This window comes from Pogona vitticeps, chromosome 1 (genome assembly GCF_051106095.1).
Source record: "Pogona vitticeps strain Pit_001003342236 chromosome 1, PviZW2.1, whole genome shotgun sequence".
NCBI lineage: Eukaryota > Metazoa > Chordata > Lepidosauria > Squamata > Agamidae > Pogona > Pogona vitticeps.
In genome coordinates this window covers 330,456,014-330,472,304 of record NC_135783.1, presented here as the reverse complement: position 1 = coordinate 330,472,304, position 16,291 = coordinate 330,456,014, and the positions used below count along the sequence as shown (strand labels likewise).

Here is a 16,291-nt window from a genome sequence, read left to right as displayed (position 1 = left end):
TCTCTATTGCTTTAGAGAAAATCTCTGTGGTATTTTTCCATTTTTCAACAGTCTTTTGTATTAATTTCCTATTTCAGGTACTTATCATAATTATGATGCAGCATTTCTAAGGAAGTGCTTATCATCCAAAGCCATAAAACTTTGTTATGTTCTGACAGCATCACACATGAGACTGTTTTTCTTTTATGTCTGATCTTCTGTTCTTATTTTTGATCTTGCTTTCTAGGCTAATCGTGATGCTGTACTGAGCAGAATACCAGAACACAAAAATGACCGCATCATCAGTTTGCAAAGTGCATCTGTGGTCTACGACTTGCTTACGATTGCCTTAGGAAGAAGAGGTCAATATGAAATGCTGTCAGAGGTAAGTTGTGATTGTTGAACAGGAATACCAATGGCTTGATAATACTGTTTGGTTGGTAATACCGTGTTTTCCTGAACATAAGACAGGGTCTTAAATTTTTCCTCCAAAAAAACACATTAGGGCTTGTTTTCAGGGGATGTTTAATTTTTTTCATGTACAATAATCTACATTTATTCAAATACAGTCATGTCATCTTCTTTTGGTTGCTGCACAGTGGTGGAGGGTGGTATTTCACTTCTGGGGCTTATTTTTGGGTTAGGGCTTACATTACGAGCATCCTGAAAAACCTTACTAGGGGCTTATATTCAGGTTAGGTCTTATTTTGGGGAAAACAGGGTATATTAAAAAATGATTCAAAATAGCACTATAGTTGAAGATTAAATGTTTTTTGGTGAAGCCACAACTATTAGTTTTCAAGATTTGAGCAGAAATTAATGGAAAAGACAATATTGCTAGGAAGCGGAGTGGGGGGAGAGAACAACCTAACATGAGATATTATTGGTTTGTACGATCTGAGCAGAACTGTTAATGATAGGACATTTTTAAAGTCACCACACATTTCCTTAATGGAAAAACAACAGTACAGTAACAGTATGGATGGAACAGACACCCAAGCTCTGCTAAGATCAGGGAAGATCATCCCCAGCCACAAAACAAAAAAATAATTTCACAGCTTAAATGAGTGAGCTTCTGAATATTTATTCTCTTTTAAAATAAATTATTTTAAATATGTTTACACCATAAATAGAAACTCTTTTTAATGTTTGTTTGGCCAGGAAGGAGTTAAAATGTTTTCCTGTGAGTCATTTAATTTGCTCATGACTGGCAGGGTCAAAAGTTCAGAGCTCCTCCCCCTCCTTTGCAATAATGTTTACATTTAGTTCTGTGGTGATAAGAAAGCCAGAAACTCAGAGGGTTTTTTGCCTCTCAAATGGCTTTTTTGAAAAATCAGTATTTCCCCCCCACCGCAGCCTAGATTCTTTACAAGTAATAACCATTCTCTGTGAAGATAAGCAAATTTGGTATTTTCAATGTACAGTATTTGATTTGTTTTAAATTTTCAGATAGAGAATGTTGCTATTCGTGCATGGGGGTAATATCAGATATCCTCAAGTTTGGCACAAAGTAAGAGCAGACGCTTGTTACATTTGTGGCAAATTTGGTGCTGATGAGGTTCCAGAGGTCCAGTTTCAAAGTTATAATTATTTTGTTTTGGCCATGTTCTCCACACACGCACGCACGCACGCACGCGCGCACGCACACACACACACACACACACACACACACACACACACACACACACACACACAGAGAGAGTTCTTGAGGCCCTTTTCTATGTTGCTTGAGGTTTTTTAAAAATATAACTTGGCAGATAAATATCTTTCTGCAAGTTCTGTACATACTAGCAGAATTGCAACTTCTAAAACATGTTACTTTAACAGAGTTCCTGTGCTTTTATTGCTACTATGAGTCATCATGTGTCTGACATTTATTTTGTGGCAACTACTATCCTGATTCAAAATCTCATTTAAAAAGAAATCATTACTGATATATGCAAAACAAATTTGATTGTTTTCATTGTTGTTCTGTAATTAGGTTCTATAATCAAAATTCTGTCTGTGTATTTTATCTCTATCTTTATGTCTGAGTATTTTTAAGAGTAGAATCCTGAGTAGGAGTTGGTTTCTGCTAAGTATTACTGAGTTTTTTAAAAGTGTAAAATTATATACATGCTTATTTGGAAGTGACTTCCGGTGGGGGATACTTTTGAACGTGCATGTAAATAGTTGCTGCACCATTAAGAAGTATTTAAAGAAATTTTAATATAAAAATATTCCAGCTAAGGTACAAAAGAAAATATAAACTGCATCTTAAAAGGTTGATGCTATGAAATACCTAAAGGTAGACCAAATTAAAATTAATTTAATTGACTAGAATTCTCAGAGGAGAAGAGAGATGTGTCTGTTGCGTACGTCAATAATACTTTGAGTCACCGTATTGTTAAACTACTGTGTAAAAACACAGCTGTGGAGCACCAGAGGTAATTCTGTTTACAGTATGATTGTTTAAGAAATGGTTCAGTTAACAAGATGTGCAGGAAATGACTGTAGAAGATCAGAAAGTACTGATGGTCCCAGTTCTTTCTAGGCTGATCTAAAACATGCATGCAGATTTTTGCTGTGTCAGTGATTCAGTCCTGATTCTTTAGCAGTGCATAATAAAATCACCTGTCTGAGAGCAAGTGCCACAGGATTTGATTAGACCTATATAGACTGTGTAGGAGAGTTCAGTTGTAAAATGGTACCATGTTTCCCCGAAAATAAGACAGGGTCTTATATTAATTTTTGCTCCCAAAAAAAGACATTAGGACTTATTTTCAGGGGATGTTTTAATTTTTTTCATGTACAATAATCTACATTTATTCAAATAGAGTCATGTCATCTTCTGGTTGTTAGGTGGAGGGCGGGGTTTCACTTAACTGGGGCCTAATTTTGGGGTAGGGCTTTTATTACGAGCATCCTGAAAAATTATACTAGGGTTTATTTTCAGGTTAAGTCTCACTTTCGGGGAAACAGGATATTACATATCTGCTTCTTAGTTTTTCCATTGGTTAGCTGACATGATCGTCTCTCTGCTTCCCCTGCTGTGTTTCCTTTTCATACAACTTTGCTCCACTACCCCTCTCTTTACCAACTTGTTCCTTTTCTATGATTCATGTTTTGTTAATTTTTTATCTACTTAAATAATCATGAGCCATCAAATCAATTCTGACTTATGGTGACCCTTTTCAGGGTATCCTAGGTAGAGAGTACTCAGAAGTGGTTTACCATTCCTTTCTTCTTGGGGCTTCCTGTGATTGTAGGGCTTGTCCAAGGCCACACAGATTGATTCTGCTCACAGGAGGCACTGTAGGGAATCAAACTCCTAACCTCTGAACTAAACTACTGAGCTATCCAGTAGTTTATCTACGTAATAACAAGTAATTTAAAGTCATTCTGGAATTCTCAAAATACTGCATCTATAAGGTACAGTGGACCCTTGACTTACAGACGGCTTGACTTACAGACTTTTTGAGTTACAGACTTCTCTGGCCGCAAAATTTAGGTTTGACTTGCAGCCTGAGAATTGACTTACAGACCAGAAAAAAAACAAAATGGAACAAAAACGGCCTGTTACGGGATTAATCGGTTTTCAATGCACTGTAGGTCAATGGAGACTTGACCTACAGACTTTTTGACTTAAGAACCGCCTTCCAATACGGATTAAATTCTCAAGTCAAGACCCCACTGTACACCCATTGGCCAAAATCCTTTGGCATAGCTGTGCAAGTAGTGTTACTCCTGAAGGTAAATTGCCTTGAGTTAAGAAATTACCATGGGTATTATCAGTTACATGTTGAACTACATAACTCACTATGCAGCAGCTAATGACTTTGGTGATTTCTTAACTCCAACATTTATGCCATTTGTGTTATGTCAGCATAACCAGGCAAGAAGATTAGGGTCATTGTTTAAAATACACCATATTTGTACACAAAGCAAATCCAGTATATTAAATAGAACCATTACTATACTGTAGCATTTGGCAAAAACTGAGAAAATTAATCGAGGTTGTGTTTAAATAAATTCTTGAAGCATTGAAAATTCTTACTCAAGGATCTCTGTGTATATTATAGTAGCCTGCTTCCATTGTGTAAGAATATGTTAGAGAAATTGCAAAATCCATCAGGCTTTGATCTTCTAGTGTATACTTTGCTTTGAAAGGTTGTATTTGTGATTTCAGACCTGCTTCGGAACTCTATGTTACACTTTCATTGACTTTACCTTTACTTTGCTCTTTTTATAGATGCAGATAAAGTTAGCCTGTTTTGTGATTCAGTCTCCTTGATCAGTAGAGCTTTTGATCTAGAATAAATCAGAGGTCTCAGAAGCCATGCACTTTGTGACCTAATGTGCCTTCAAAGCAGAACACATACAGAGAAAAAAATTAGATCTTTCTAGTCAGTGGAATAATAAGTGTGAGTTTCCTTTAAATGTGAAATTAAAGAGAAGTGGGACTCTATTTGCATTCCTTTGCATTTGGCAAACTTAAATCCCTCTTAATTTTACGGAGTCTTCCCAAACATAAGGAAAAAGAGATGGAGTAGAAAGGATGAGTAGGATATATTTGGAAAGCTTAGGTGGAGTTGTACTGCAGGATGGCTCGGTGTTGCAAAAAAGGTTTGCGGATCACACAGTTATCAGGTTTTATATGGAATGCTGGCACAACAGGGCTGGACTCACATGGCGTCCTGTGCAGAAACATTTTAGAAGGTCAAAGAGAGGTGTTGTGCAATGATCACTTTCTTCAACAATGTTCCTTTCTCTTGTGTATACAAACTGCACATTATTCTAGTTGCATTGTCATGTTGGTTAACTTGTCACAGGCCTGAATGACACAGTGCCCCCAGTCAAGGAGAGGTGCTTTGTAATGCCTTGTTTTCATTACCAGTGTTTCCCTGTGTTTTCGACTATACATTGCAAATGTAAGTTGCAAATTATTTTAATGATGTTGTCTGTGTTCTGCAACAGAAGGAGCAGCAAGGAGGATGCTGTTTTTCCCAGGTGACTGTTGGATGTGTTCATGGTTCTCACATTTGTTGAGGAGGCTCCTTTACTACGTCACCTGGGTTGCCTCATAGCAAACTTGTACAACCTAGTGCCTCCATTTTCCTTCCTGAATATTTTTATTCCCATAGAAGGATTTTTAAACCTTTTTTTTTACTGCCCTTGCCTGCAAGAACATCCAAGCCCATAAAAATCGGGGATTCAGAAGAAAGAATGCCTGCTTCACTCTCATCTTCATTGCATTCATAGATATACAGTGACAGGAGGTAGTGCTACTTTTTCCTCATGTGGCACCTAGACTTTTTTCAGTAGCGTGAATTGCTGGGAACAACTAGCATGCTGTTTCCCACCAAACTAAACCTCTGAGATGGAGCAGAGATAGAGATAGGGAAGGGAGGAAAGAATGAAGGAAGAAACTGGGGCAACAAGTACTAGGATGCAGAGAGCAAAGGCGAAACAAGCAACAGGGTTTCCAAGAGATCGGTGGTGGTGGTGAAGAAACAGGCAAGCTTTGTGTGATAGTGCTGACACCAGGTTTTTGTGAACCCCCATCGTGAGTCCTCCTGTGTGTCAGTCTCCTAGTGTTTTAGCATGTATGGCTGTAGAGCCATTGCAGAATACGATAGTGGTATGTGCCTGTTTTTCTCTATGCCCAAGCTGTATTCCTAAGATTACTTACATAGAAATATTGACTTATATGTGTAAATCTCCATTTGGTATAAGCCTTTCTTAGCTTGAGCAGAAGCTAAGATCTCTGTCCCATCCTATTATTTTGCAGTTTTTGTTGTTTTTGTTTGTTTGTTTGTTTGTTTGCTTCTTTTACATGTCTTTTCCCTGACCTGACAAATTGTTTATCATGAAGACGTGTGGTTATCATTTGGGAAAGGAATTTTGTTATATAGCTGAGCTGGCCAAGGTCAGTGGTATCAGACAGCTGTGTCTGGGATCTCAATGTTTTATCAATTTGCCAATTAGGGAGGACTTGCCTTATCAACGTGCCAACTAGTGATTACTCTTAAAAGGTTTTGCGAGTTTAAGAAAATGTGTGCTGTGATCCTAGCCAGGGGCCAGCTGCTTTAAAGATATAAAGGGGCCAGAATTTAGGGCAGTTGTTGAGATTTAGCGCAGGCCAGTTTGGAAGGAGTAGTGCAGTCCACATGGCTGTGAACCCCACAAGTTGTGACGATTTGGAGCAGAATTTCTCCATCACTGTTTCCAAGGGCTCCCAGTGGCTGAAATGGTTTTAGATCTTTGCTTTAGTCTGTTCTTTTCTGCAATATTTCTTTATACTATTCTGTACTCAGTTTATTCTGTGCTTCTCTTTCTTCTCTCATAAAGTTTTGTAGCAGTCACTCATTGATGTGGTCATTCTTTCCAAAAGGATCTATTGCCCTTAGCAAGACAATACCCCATTTCCCCTGAATTGTCATAAACATATACACAGTGTGGTGTCCTCAAACATACAAAGAAATGGGATTGACACTCATTCTTTCATTCACTCTCTCAAACCTGGGACATGGATGAGCTTTTGTTACAGTTACAAATAGACAAGATGGCTGACTTCAGCAGGTAGATTGTATAGGTCATCACATAACTGAGGAGGTGCTGGATTGAGTTTATAGCCTCCGCTTTCTCTCAGTTCAATGTCTGTACTGCTAAAAGTGCAGAAACTAGGGAAGGCAGGAAAAGAGGTCTGAGTGTAATCTCTGGGAACTCTGCTGCACCGTTCAGACCCTTCCAGCGTCTTTGCTGTTAGGACCTGATAATGGTGTAATGGTGCAGAGCAGGGATGGCAACATTGTCAGGCCTGGAAACCCATTTTCACCCTCAGAAGCCACCTCAGAGCTCACCAGGCCCAGAAGTGGCTACTGCCACACACATACAAAGGAAAGGGTGGGGGGGAGAAACACAAATGTTCTTTCCCTGAAACAGAAACTGCTACTCCTATAGGCCTCCAGTGGTTGAAAAAAAAACAAACAGATTTTCCGGGGGTGTGCGTTGGGGATTCTGGGGTGAAAAGAAGACATCCTTGGATGGTCACTATGCCCCACTGGCTGCGCTTTGCTCTCCCCCATAGAGACAGTGCAATCTGTGGGGTGCAGAGAGAGCAGAGTGGCCACTTTATTATCATGGCAAAAGAAAAGGAAAGGTGAACCATAGTGCTGCAGGGAAGGAGAGTGATGGTTTACCATGAAAGAAAAGGAAGGGAAAAATAAATACAAAATATATTAGAAAGACAATGCTGGGTTAAGTATTTCCTTGAGTTAATGGTGAAATGCAAAACCTCCTGAGTTACAGAAATGTGAAAGAAGCTCTCACCTATTTGCATTGAGCACTCTGGCTTGGAATACTATGATGTTTGGAGTTGTTGCTGATTAACTAGTACGTATAGCAGTTTTGCAGTTTTAAAAAGCAACGTGCTTTTATAATCTTCGTCCTTCTTGCTGTGGACAATACTGACCAAAAAAGTATGCACATTGCTTGTTTATACAATTGACAATGGGTATTTTTGTTTGTTTGTTCTTATTTTAGTGCTTAGAAAGAGCCATGAAGTTTGCCTTTGAAGAATTCCACCTTTGGTATCAATTTGCACTTTCTTTAATGGCTGCAGGAAAAGTAGGTTTATTTGCATATTTTGGATTGTTTGTGTGATTTTTTAAAATGGATGCTAATGCTAATACTGTTGCAGTCCTGTACATACGGATCTAACATCTAACTGGTACAGGATTACAATTGTAGCTTGATTTATCATCAGAACACTGAATGCCACATTCCTTGAATTGTATAAAAACTCAGTCTGGGTAAACTGTAACAGATTTGTTATTGGTCTTGCCACACCATAAAATGCAGCTTGATTGTTCACTTTGCTTTTTGCCATTTTCCTATGAAGTGTGGCTTAAAATTATTTTAACATGTTAAACAACATGCTAGGTGAATCCCAGCCTGAGCTGTGGTTAAAGAAAACCAATCACTAGAAGGAATTCCTCAGGTACAGATTGATTGTTTATCATAGCAGGAGTTTTCCACAGCTTCCCACAATTAAAAAAAACAACAACCTTTGTATGTTCTGTGGTTGGTCTTAAATCCAAAAGCATGTTCTTGTTAGCTGTCTTTTCCTCTGTCACATCTCTGGAATACTAATGTGATTTCAACAGTGATAATAAGTTATCTGTAACATGAAGCTTGTCCTGTGTTGGGTTCTTCTCTTTCAATATAACAAAATGGGTTAGAATTGCTGTGCTTAAATTCATTTGTTCCCTCACTAAAATATTTGTATCTCTATTCCCCTACCTATTCTTGTGGTTGAGGTGGTAGTCAATGTTCCCTCCCCCCCAAAGAAAAGAAAAGGAACAAATGCTACACTAGGAAAACAGATAGTCAAGGAAGTGGTAGTACTGTAGGCTGAAATAAGACTGTGAAGTTACTAATAATCATTTACTTACTTACTTACTTACTTACTTACTTACTTACTTACTTACTTACTTACTTACTTACTTACTTACTTACTTGATTTCTATCCCACCCTTTTAGACAAAGTTTACTCCATTTGTATTCGCAAAGGCTTTCACGGACGGGATCTAATGGTTGTTGTGGGTTTTTCGGGCTCTTTGGCCGTGTTCTGAAGGTTGTTCTTCCTAACGTTTCGACAGTCTCTGTGGCCGGCATCTTCAGAGGACAGCACTGTGCTCTGGTGTAGTTGGCTTGGGAGTGGAGTATTTATGGCTGTATTTATTGTCTACAGAAAAGACAAAAATGGCTTTTCTACAGAAAAAGACAAAAGCCTATCTCACAGCCATAAATACTGCACTCCCAAGCAAACTACACCAGAGCACAGAGTGCTGTCCTCTGAAGATGTCGGCCACAGAGACTGGCGAAACGTTAGGAAGAACAACCTTCAGAACACGGCCAAAGAGCCCAAAAAACCCACAACAATCATCTATTCCATTTCTCCATTTTGGGCCAGATCCACTGTTATATCAAATTTTTGCAAAGAAGATTTCATCCCCTACTCCCTACAAGCCTTGTACCGCTCAATAATTGTTTCTGGGGAGTCTCCTAGCCTTGCAGAGACAATTTTCAGGTCACACAGTATAGTGTTACTGTATAGTGTAGGTAGTGTCTCCTATTTCATCTGGATTCTCTTATTCCACCATAAAAGTCCACCTACCAGTTTTGGCCTTGCTTAACATGTACTACCTGTTTTTGACTGATTTTGTGCATGTCCTGTGGCAATTTCTGTGGAATTAGACACATCGCATGCGACTTGACACATTTGCTAAGTTCCTTCTGTTGCACAGTAAGCAGTAGTAGTTACTTGGTCTGAAAACTGAGTAGCCTGTTTGAAGCTGCTGATCCAGTTGAGTAATCAGACCCTTGACACTTCATTTGAAAATTGTCCAGCAGTTGTTTATTACATCTTGCAAGGAGTTAGTAGCACATTGCAAAATTCTTACTGTAATCTGCTACCCTGGTTGTCTTATCCCGAGACATGTTTTTATGCAGTCTGCTCGAGCTGTGAAAGTCTTGAAAGAGTGTATTCGATTGAAACCAGATGATCCAACAATCCCACTTCTTGCTGCCAAATTATGTATGGGATCCCTCCACTGGGTAAGTCTCTGAGTCAGTAAAAGTGAACATTTAAAGATACACAAGCAGCTGTTAACTAAATAAACTTTTTCTAAAATTCTGTGCCATTCACATGTGGGATTGCCAAAAAACTCAGGTTTCTTATAGGAGTATGAACTTGGGTTAAATAGGCAACTGATTAAAAATTACAGTTGTTATTGGAGAATACTTTTTTAAAATGTTCAGGTTTTGAACTTGCCTGTAGTTACTGTACATGCATAGCCCCTTTGTGAAATACAGTGGTGCCTCGCTTGATGAGGATAATCCTCAAGCGAAATCGCTGTAGAGCGAAATCCTCGTCAAGCAAAATAAAAAAGCCAATTGAAATGCATTGAAAACTGGTTCAGTGCGTTCCAATGGGCGAAATACCTCAGCGTCCAGCGAAGATCCTCCATAGGGCAGCCATTTTCCGATGCCTGTGGAGTGAAAAATCCGTCCTGAACACAGCGGGGAGCCATTTTGAACAGCCAGCAGCCATTTTGAAAACCTGACGATCAGCTGTTTTGATCGTCGTAATACGAAGAATCGGTTCCCGAAGCAGGGAAGCGATCATCGTAAAGCAGATTTTGCCCATTAAAACATCATTTTGCAATCACAATAGTGATCACAAAAACATCGTCGTGAAGCAGATTCATCTTCAAGCGGGGTAATCGTTAAGCAGGGCACCACTGTACATACTTTTTCTCAAACATTGTTATATACAGTGAAGGAATGAGAGTCTGTTTCCTATGTAAGTACAGGATTTTTAAAATTAGTCTAATGATATTACAGGATTTTTACACCTTCTACTCTTCCCAGCCTTTTGATGGATGGGTGGATGGATTGTTATGTATATTGGCTGAAATTCTATTGCTTAGCATAGTAAGTGCATTAGAGTAGGCTGATTAAATCAATTTGATTGATTGGCAGTTTGGTGAGTCAACTCCATAAATGCCATTGATTCAAATAGACTAAATATAGTTGCAACTTACTTTAGCACAGTAAGTAACAGTTAGAGTAGGTCCATTGGAATTTATGACACAGAAGAGTTGACTCACCAAGTCCCTATTGATTCAATGGGTCTAGTCCAGTTCACTTAAAATGGACCTCAACAGATGGGAAACCCTGACATCTGAGCGTTCAGCCTGGAGGCAGGCGTTGCATCACGGCCTCTCCCATTTTGAAGAGATTCTTGTCCAGCAGGCCGAGGCAAAGAGGAAGTCACAAAAGCAGCAAAATCAGGGAGCTGGACAGGGGACAGATTGGATTTGTCTTCAGTGTGGAAGGGATGGTCACTCTCAAATTGGTCTCCTCAGCCACACTAGACGCTGTTCCAAGTGCTCCATACGGAGCACATTACCATAGTCTTTCAAGACTGAAGGATGCCTAACCTATCAGATAGTTGAGTCATAATTTACTTTGAACTTGATGGTTCCTTGCCTGTTTGATTGATCTAGTCAGATTTTGGAGCCAGACTGTTTTTCTGTAACTGTTCTACATTTCCATTATATACCATACTATGGGATATATGTCAAATCAACAGCAATACTGACGTCTTTATCCCCCCACACACACACACACGTACAAGAAATATAGTTAATATATATGTAGTGGAGGCCTCTTTAACTGTTACACCAAGATTTGGGCCCCATCCTTTGAATGAAGCAACCATATTTTTTTGTCAGTTTTAAAGGTAAAGGTAAAGATTCCCCTTGACATTTAGTCTAGTCCTTTCCAACTAGGGCATAGTGCTCATCCCTGTTTCCAAGCCATAGAGCCAGCATTTTGTCCGAAGACAGTTTCCGTGGTCACATGGCCAGCACGACTAGACACAGAATGCCGTTACGTTCCCACCGAGGTGGTCCCTATTTATCTACTCGCATTTTTACTTGCTTTAGAACTGCTAGGCTGGCAGGAGCTGAGACAAGCGACAGGAGCTCACTCTGTCGTGTGGATTCAATCTTATGACTGCTGGTCTTCTGACCCTGCAGCACAGAGGCTTCGACGGTTTAACCCACAGCGCCAACTGGATATCTTGTTTCTGAGGGACCTCAGTGTTGTTCTTCTGGTCAAGATGTTCTTGATGATGGCTGCCTTTTTATCTCTCTATTAACTGCTCCTCTTGTATGATTTATGTTTTAATTTTTTAATTGTATTTTATAATTGTTATGTACTCTAGGGGCAATATGTGTTTAAAAAAACCAAAACCTAGATCTGTCAGCAGTCTGGGCTGATTCTGTTTTGGATTTCTGGCAGACATTAGTCAGTACTGAATCACTTCTAGGACAGGGTGGCCATCCATTAGACAGGGCAGGTTCATGCTTCTTATCTCTAGTTTCATAGAAATCTGCACTTTTGTTTATAGTTAGAAGAAGCAGAACGGTTTGCCAGAATGGTGGTTGATGCAGGAGACAAAACATCAGAGTTCAAAGCCAAAGGTTTTTTAGCCCTGGGACTGACTTACAGCCTACAAGCTACAGATGGTAAGTGGGGTACATACATTCATTTATAAGGATAATATATAACACAGAATCTACAAACATATCAAACAGTAAAAATGGTGTGTATTTGGGTTTTTAATGCAAGTTTAAAATATTAAATGTGTGTTAGGGAGCCTGTGTTTAAAGATCACTAATTAAAATTTTGTTTTTAGCTTCTTTGCGAGGGATACAAGAAGTCCTTCAACGAAAGGCTCTCCTTGCATTTCAGAGGTGAGTGGATGTTATTAATCTTTTTCATTCAGCTGTAGGTAATGAGAAACCTTATGTGCGTTTTTAAAAAGGAGATATTTATAAATGATTATGTAATATGGATTTTACATCTGGGAGTCTTTCTTGCACGAGTACAGAACATATTGCATTAACATGTGCTTCATCAAGTAGTGCTGGCAAATCCAGTCTGATTCCTAAGGATTTCCCCTTATTTCATTATTAAAGATACTTTTGTTATCAGCTAGTAGAGAATACCATTTGTTCAACATCTGTTAAAAGAACTGTTCTTTGTCTGAATTCTCATTTTCTCCTTCTAAAAGAAAACACAGCTCTGAATACCAGAGGCTGGTAAAGAATATGCAGTATGGATGCCATTAGATTAGTTTTGCTACAAGCATTATAAACTTGTTCAGGGGCTTTTATCCTCAAAACAGTTGTGGGAAAGTACTCTGACTTCACCATGACACACAGGTGGATCATGATTTTTCACAAGTACTAAGTATGAAGGTTGAAATAACATATTAGCTTTAATAGAGCTGTGCTTTCAGTTACCAAGGATTCTTGAAACATGGGGTTACATACAGTTCTCGCCTAGCTTCTTAGTGATTGAGAAATAATTATCTTTCACCATAACTGGAAAAAAAATCATAAGAGAGCCTTCTCTCACAGTTCTAAACCTGATGAACATAAAACTAAAAAGAAAAGAATTATTCTAACAAAAAGAGGATCCAAGAGGAATAATATACAACAATGTAAGGGTTAGGTAGTGACAGATGTCACTTTCTTGGGCTCCATGATCACTGCAGATGGTGACGGCAGCCACAAAATTAAAAGATGCCTGCTTCTGGGGAGGAAAGCAATGATAAACCTAGAAAGCATCTTAAAAAGCAGGGACATCACCTTGCTGACAAAGGTCCGCATAGTCAAAGCTATGGTTTTTCCAGAAGCGATGTATGGAAGTGAGAGCTGGACCATAAAGAAGGCTGACCGCCGAAGAATTGATGCTTTTCAATTGTGGTGCTGGAGGAGACTCTTGAGAGTCCCCTGGAATGCAAGGAGATCAAACCTATCCATTTTGAAGGAAATCAACCTTGAGTGCTCACTGGAGGGACAGATCCTGAAGTTGAGGCTCCAGTACTTTGGCCATCTCATGAGAAGACTCCCTGGAAAAGACCCTGATGTTGGGAAAGTGTGAAGGCAAGAAGAGAAGGGGATGATAGGGGACGAGATGGATGGACAGTATCATTGAAGTTACCAATATGAATTTGACCAAAACTCCAGGAGAAGACTCCCTTGAAAAGACCCTGATGTTGAGAAAGTGTGAAGGCAAGAGGAGAAGGGGACGACAGGGGACGAGATGGATGGACAGTATCATTGAACCTACCAACATGAATTTGACCCAACTCCGGGAGGCAGTGGAAGACAGGAGGGCCTGGCATGCTGTGGTCCATGGGGTCACGAAGAGTCAGACATGACTTAACAACTAAACAACAACAAAGGGTTAGGTTAATTACTGAAAGTATGGGCTCCATTAGTCTCTAAAAATACTTACCATCAGACCCTCAGGATATCTGATTCTGAGACTTGTAAGTGCTACAAGATCCATGACTTCATGTACAGTAGATATGTGAGCACTTGCTGTCTAGTGGTAAAGCTGGTGGAGGAAGGTGCTGTTGATTTGGTGTCTTTTTTAATAACTCCTGTCTGGGTGTAGTGAAATTGGGAAGTTTGTGCGTTTCAGAATAAAAGGGAACAAATTGTTTGTAGCATGTTTATGTTTGTATTGTATAGTATTAGCTCTGTAGGAAATAACCTTTTCCTCAGTTGTCCATACAGGCATAAGCTTGTGACCCATTTGGCTGTTGACCTGTATTATTATGTTACATTAAGTTATATTCTTACAACAAGGAAGCTGAATGTTGTAGTTTTTCAGTGCTGGGCAACAGATGACCTAAAAATGTATTGCAAATCTATAATGGTAACTTTGCTGGGAGGTAATGGATAAATAAAAATGCCTTTTCACTCTTAATTCACCTTTGGTTTTCTATTAGAGCATCCCCAGGCAGGGCTCCCTCTAAGGTGTGCAGTTGCACGTGTCAGCATGACTCTGCCCATTCCATGCAGGGATTCTCCTCTTCCACACACCCACAGTGATAGTTTCCAGCTCCTTTGGTTCCAGTTGCAATGGAACCCCATGCCGTGGGGTAGAGTCACACATGCGGTGGGAGCAGAGTCGTGTGCACGAGAGGCAGAGCCCTGCCCAGTGGGGCAGAACATTCAAGGGAACGTTGACCCCCAGTATTATTATAGTGTTTCTTCCTAATTTTTCAACATCTGTTATTTTTTTAAAAACTGTGAGTAGGATAATCTTATGAGATAATGCTAGGTAATTCAAGAATTAGAGCTGGCCGGCTCTTCAAGCTCAGTGCAGAATTCTGCTAGTGTATGAGTTATCTGTGAAATGGAAATGGTGCTGGCTTTCAAAGTAAGGTCTTTCCCAGGGTGCTGCAATACAACTGGCAATAGCAGAGGAAGAGCTACACATTTAAAGTGTACTGAAGCACTGAATATCTTTAAATGTTTTTCAGGGCACATACATTGTCTCCAACTGATCACCTGGCTGCATTTTACCTAGCTCTGCAGTTTGCCATATCCCGGCAGGTTAGTTTAAACATTACATGTTTTTATAAGGTGTGTTGATTATGGCGGTAACTAAACAGCTGATTTACCTTTGTTTTCTACCATATGTTAAGGTATCTGTTCAAAAGCTGCACATTAACAAGTGTGCATTTATGTATCTCCTTAGAATAAAAAGGTAAAGGTAAAGGTTTCCCTTGATAATTTTTGTCCAGTCGTGTTCGACTCTAGGGGGCGGTGCTCATCCCCGTTTCCAAGCCATAGAGCCAGCGTTTGTCCGAAGACAATCTTCCGTGGTCACATGGCCAGTGCGACTTAGACACGGAACGCTGTTACCTTCCCACCGAAGTGGTCCCTATTTATCTACTTGCATTTGCATGCTTTCAAACTGCTAGGTTGGTGGGAGCTGGGACAAGCGACGGGAGCTCACTCCGTCGCGTGGATTCGATCTTACGACTGCTTGGTCTTCTGACCCTGCAGCACAGGCTTCTGTGGTTTAGCCCGCAGCGCCACCACGTCCCTCTATCTTCTTAGAATACCTCGGCGGTTTCAAAATGGCTGCCTGGTGAAAAACACGTCCGCCCGCTGTTTTCTGGCACGGATTCCTCGCTGCACGAGCAACGAAAATGGCCGCACTATGGAGAATCTTCGCTGGATGGTGAGTTTTAAGCCCCTAGGAACACATTAATTGGGTTTTAATGCGCTTCTATGGACTTTTTAAAATCGCATGGCGACGTTTTCATTCGACAGTGATTTTTTCAGAACGAATTAACGTCGTCTTGTGAGGCACCACTGTATTAGAAGAATGATAAAGAATGAATATGAGCACTAATCAGTACAGCTATTCTTTATACATTCTTATATCTCCTTAGAATACGTCTACAAAATATAAGAATGTATAAAGAATAGCTGTATTGATTAGTGGTCATATTCATTCTTTATCATTCTTCTAATACAGTGGTGCCTCGCACAATGACGTTAATTCGTTCCGAAAAAATCACTGTTGAATGAAAACGTCGCCATGCGATTTACAAAAGTCCATAGAAATGCATTAAAACCCAATTAATGTGTTCCTAGGGGCTTAAAATTCACTGTCCAGCGAAGATTCTCCATAGCGCGGCCATTTTCGCTGCTCGTGCAGCGAGGAATCCGTGCCAGAAAACAGCGGGCGGCCGTGTTTTTCACCCGGCAGCCATTTTGAAACCGCCGATCAGCTGGCCGAAAATCATCACTTTGTGATAATTGGTTAGCGAAACGGGACCGATCATCACAAAGCGAAATTCCCCCATAGGGAACATTGTTTTGCAATCGCTTTTGCGATCGCAAAATCTTCGTCGTGATGCGATTTCGTCATCAAATGGAGCGCT

General features: G+C 39.9%; 1 protein-coding gene across 11 annotated transcripts in view; it reads left to right on the top strand.

Moving 5' to 3' along the window:
• The window catches only part of TTC7B (tetratricopeptide repeat domain 7B), a 149,804-nt gene that overhangs the window by 65,258 nt on the left and 68,255 nt on the right, over positions 1–16,291 (top strand). For all 11 annotated transcript variants that reach the window (XM_072986562.2, XM_072986570.2, XM_072986563.2 and 8 more), the window contains 6 exons: positions 227–364; positions 7,504–7,587; positions 9,475–9,579; positions 11,942–12,059; positions 12,230–12,287; positions 14,876–14,948. In XM_072986562.2, coding sequence (XP_072842663.1) covers positions 227–364; positions 7,504–7,587; positions 9,475–9,579; positions 11,942–12,059; positions 12,230–12,287; positions 14,876–14,948 — 576 coding nt within the window. The remainder of the gene's footprint in view (positions 1–226; positions 365–7,503; positions 7,588–9,474; positions 9,580–11,941; positions 12,060–12,229; positions 12,288–14,875; positions 14,949–16,291) is intronic.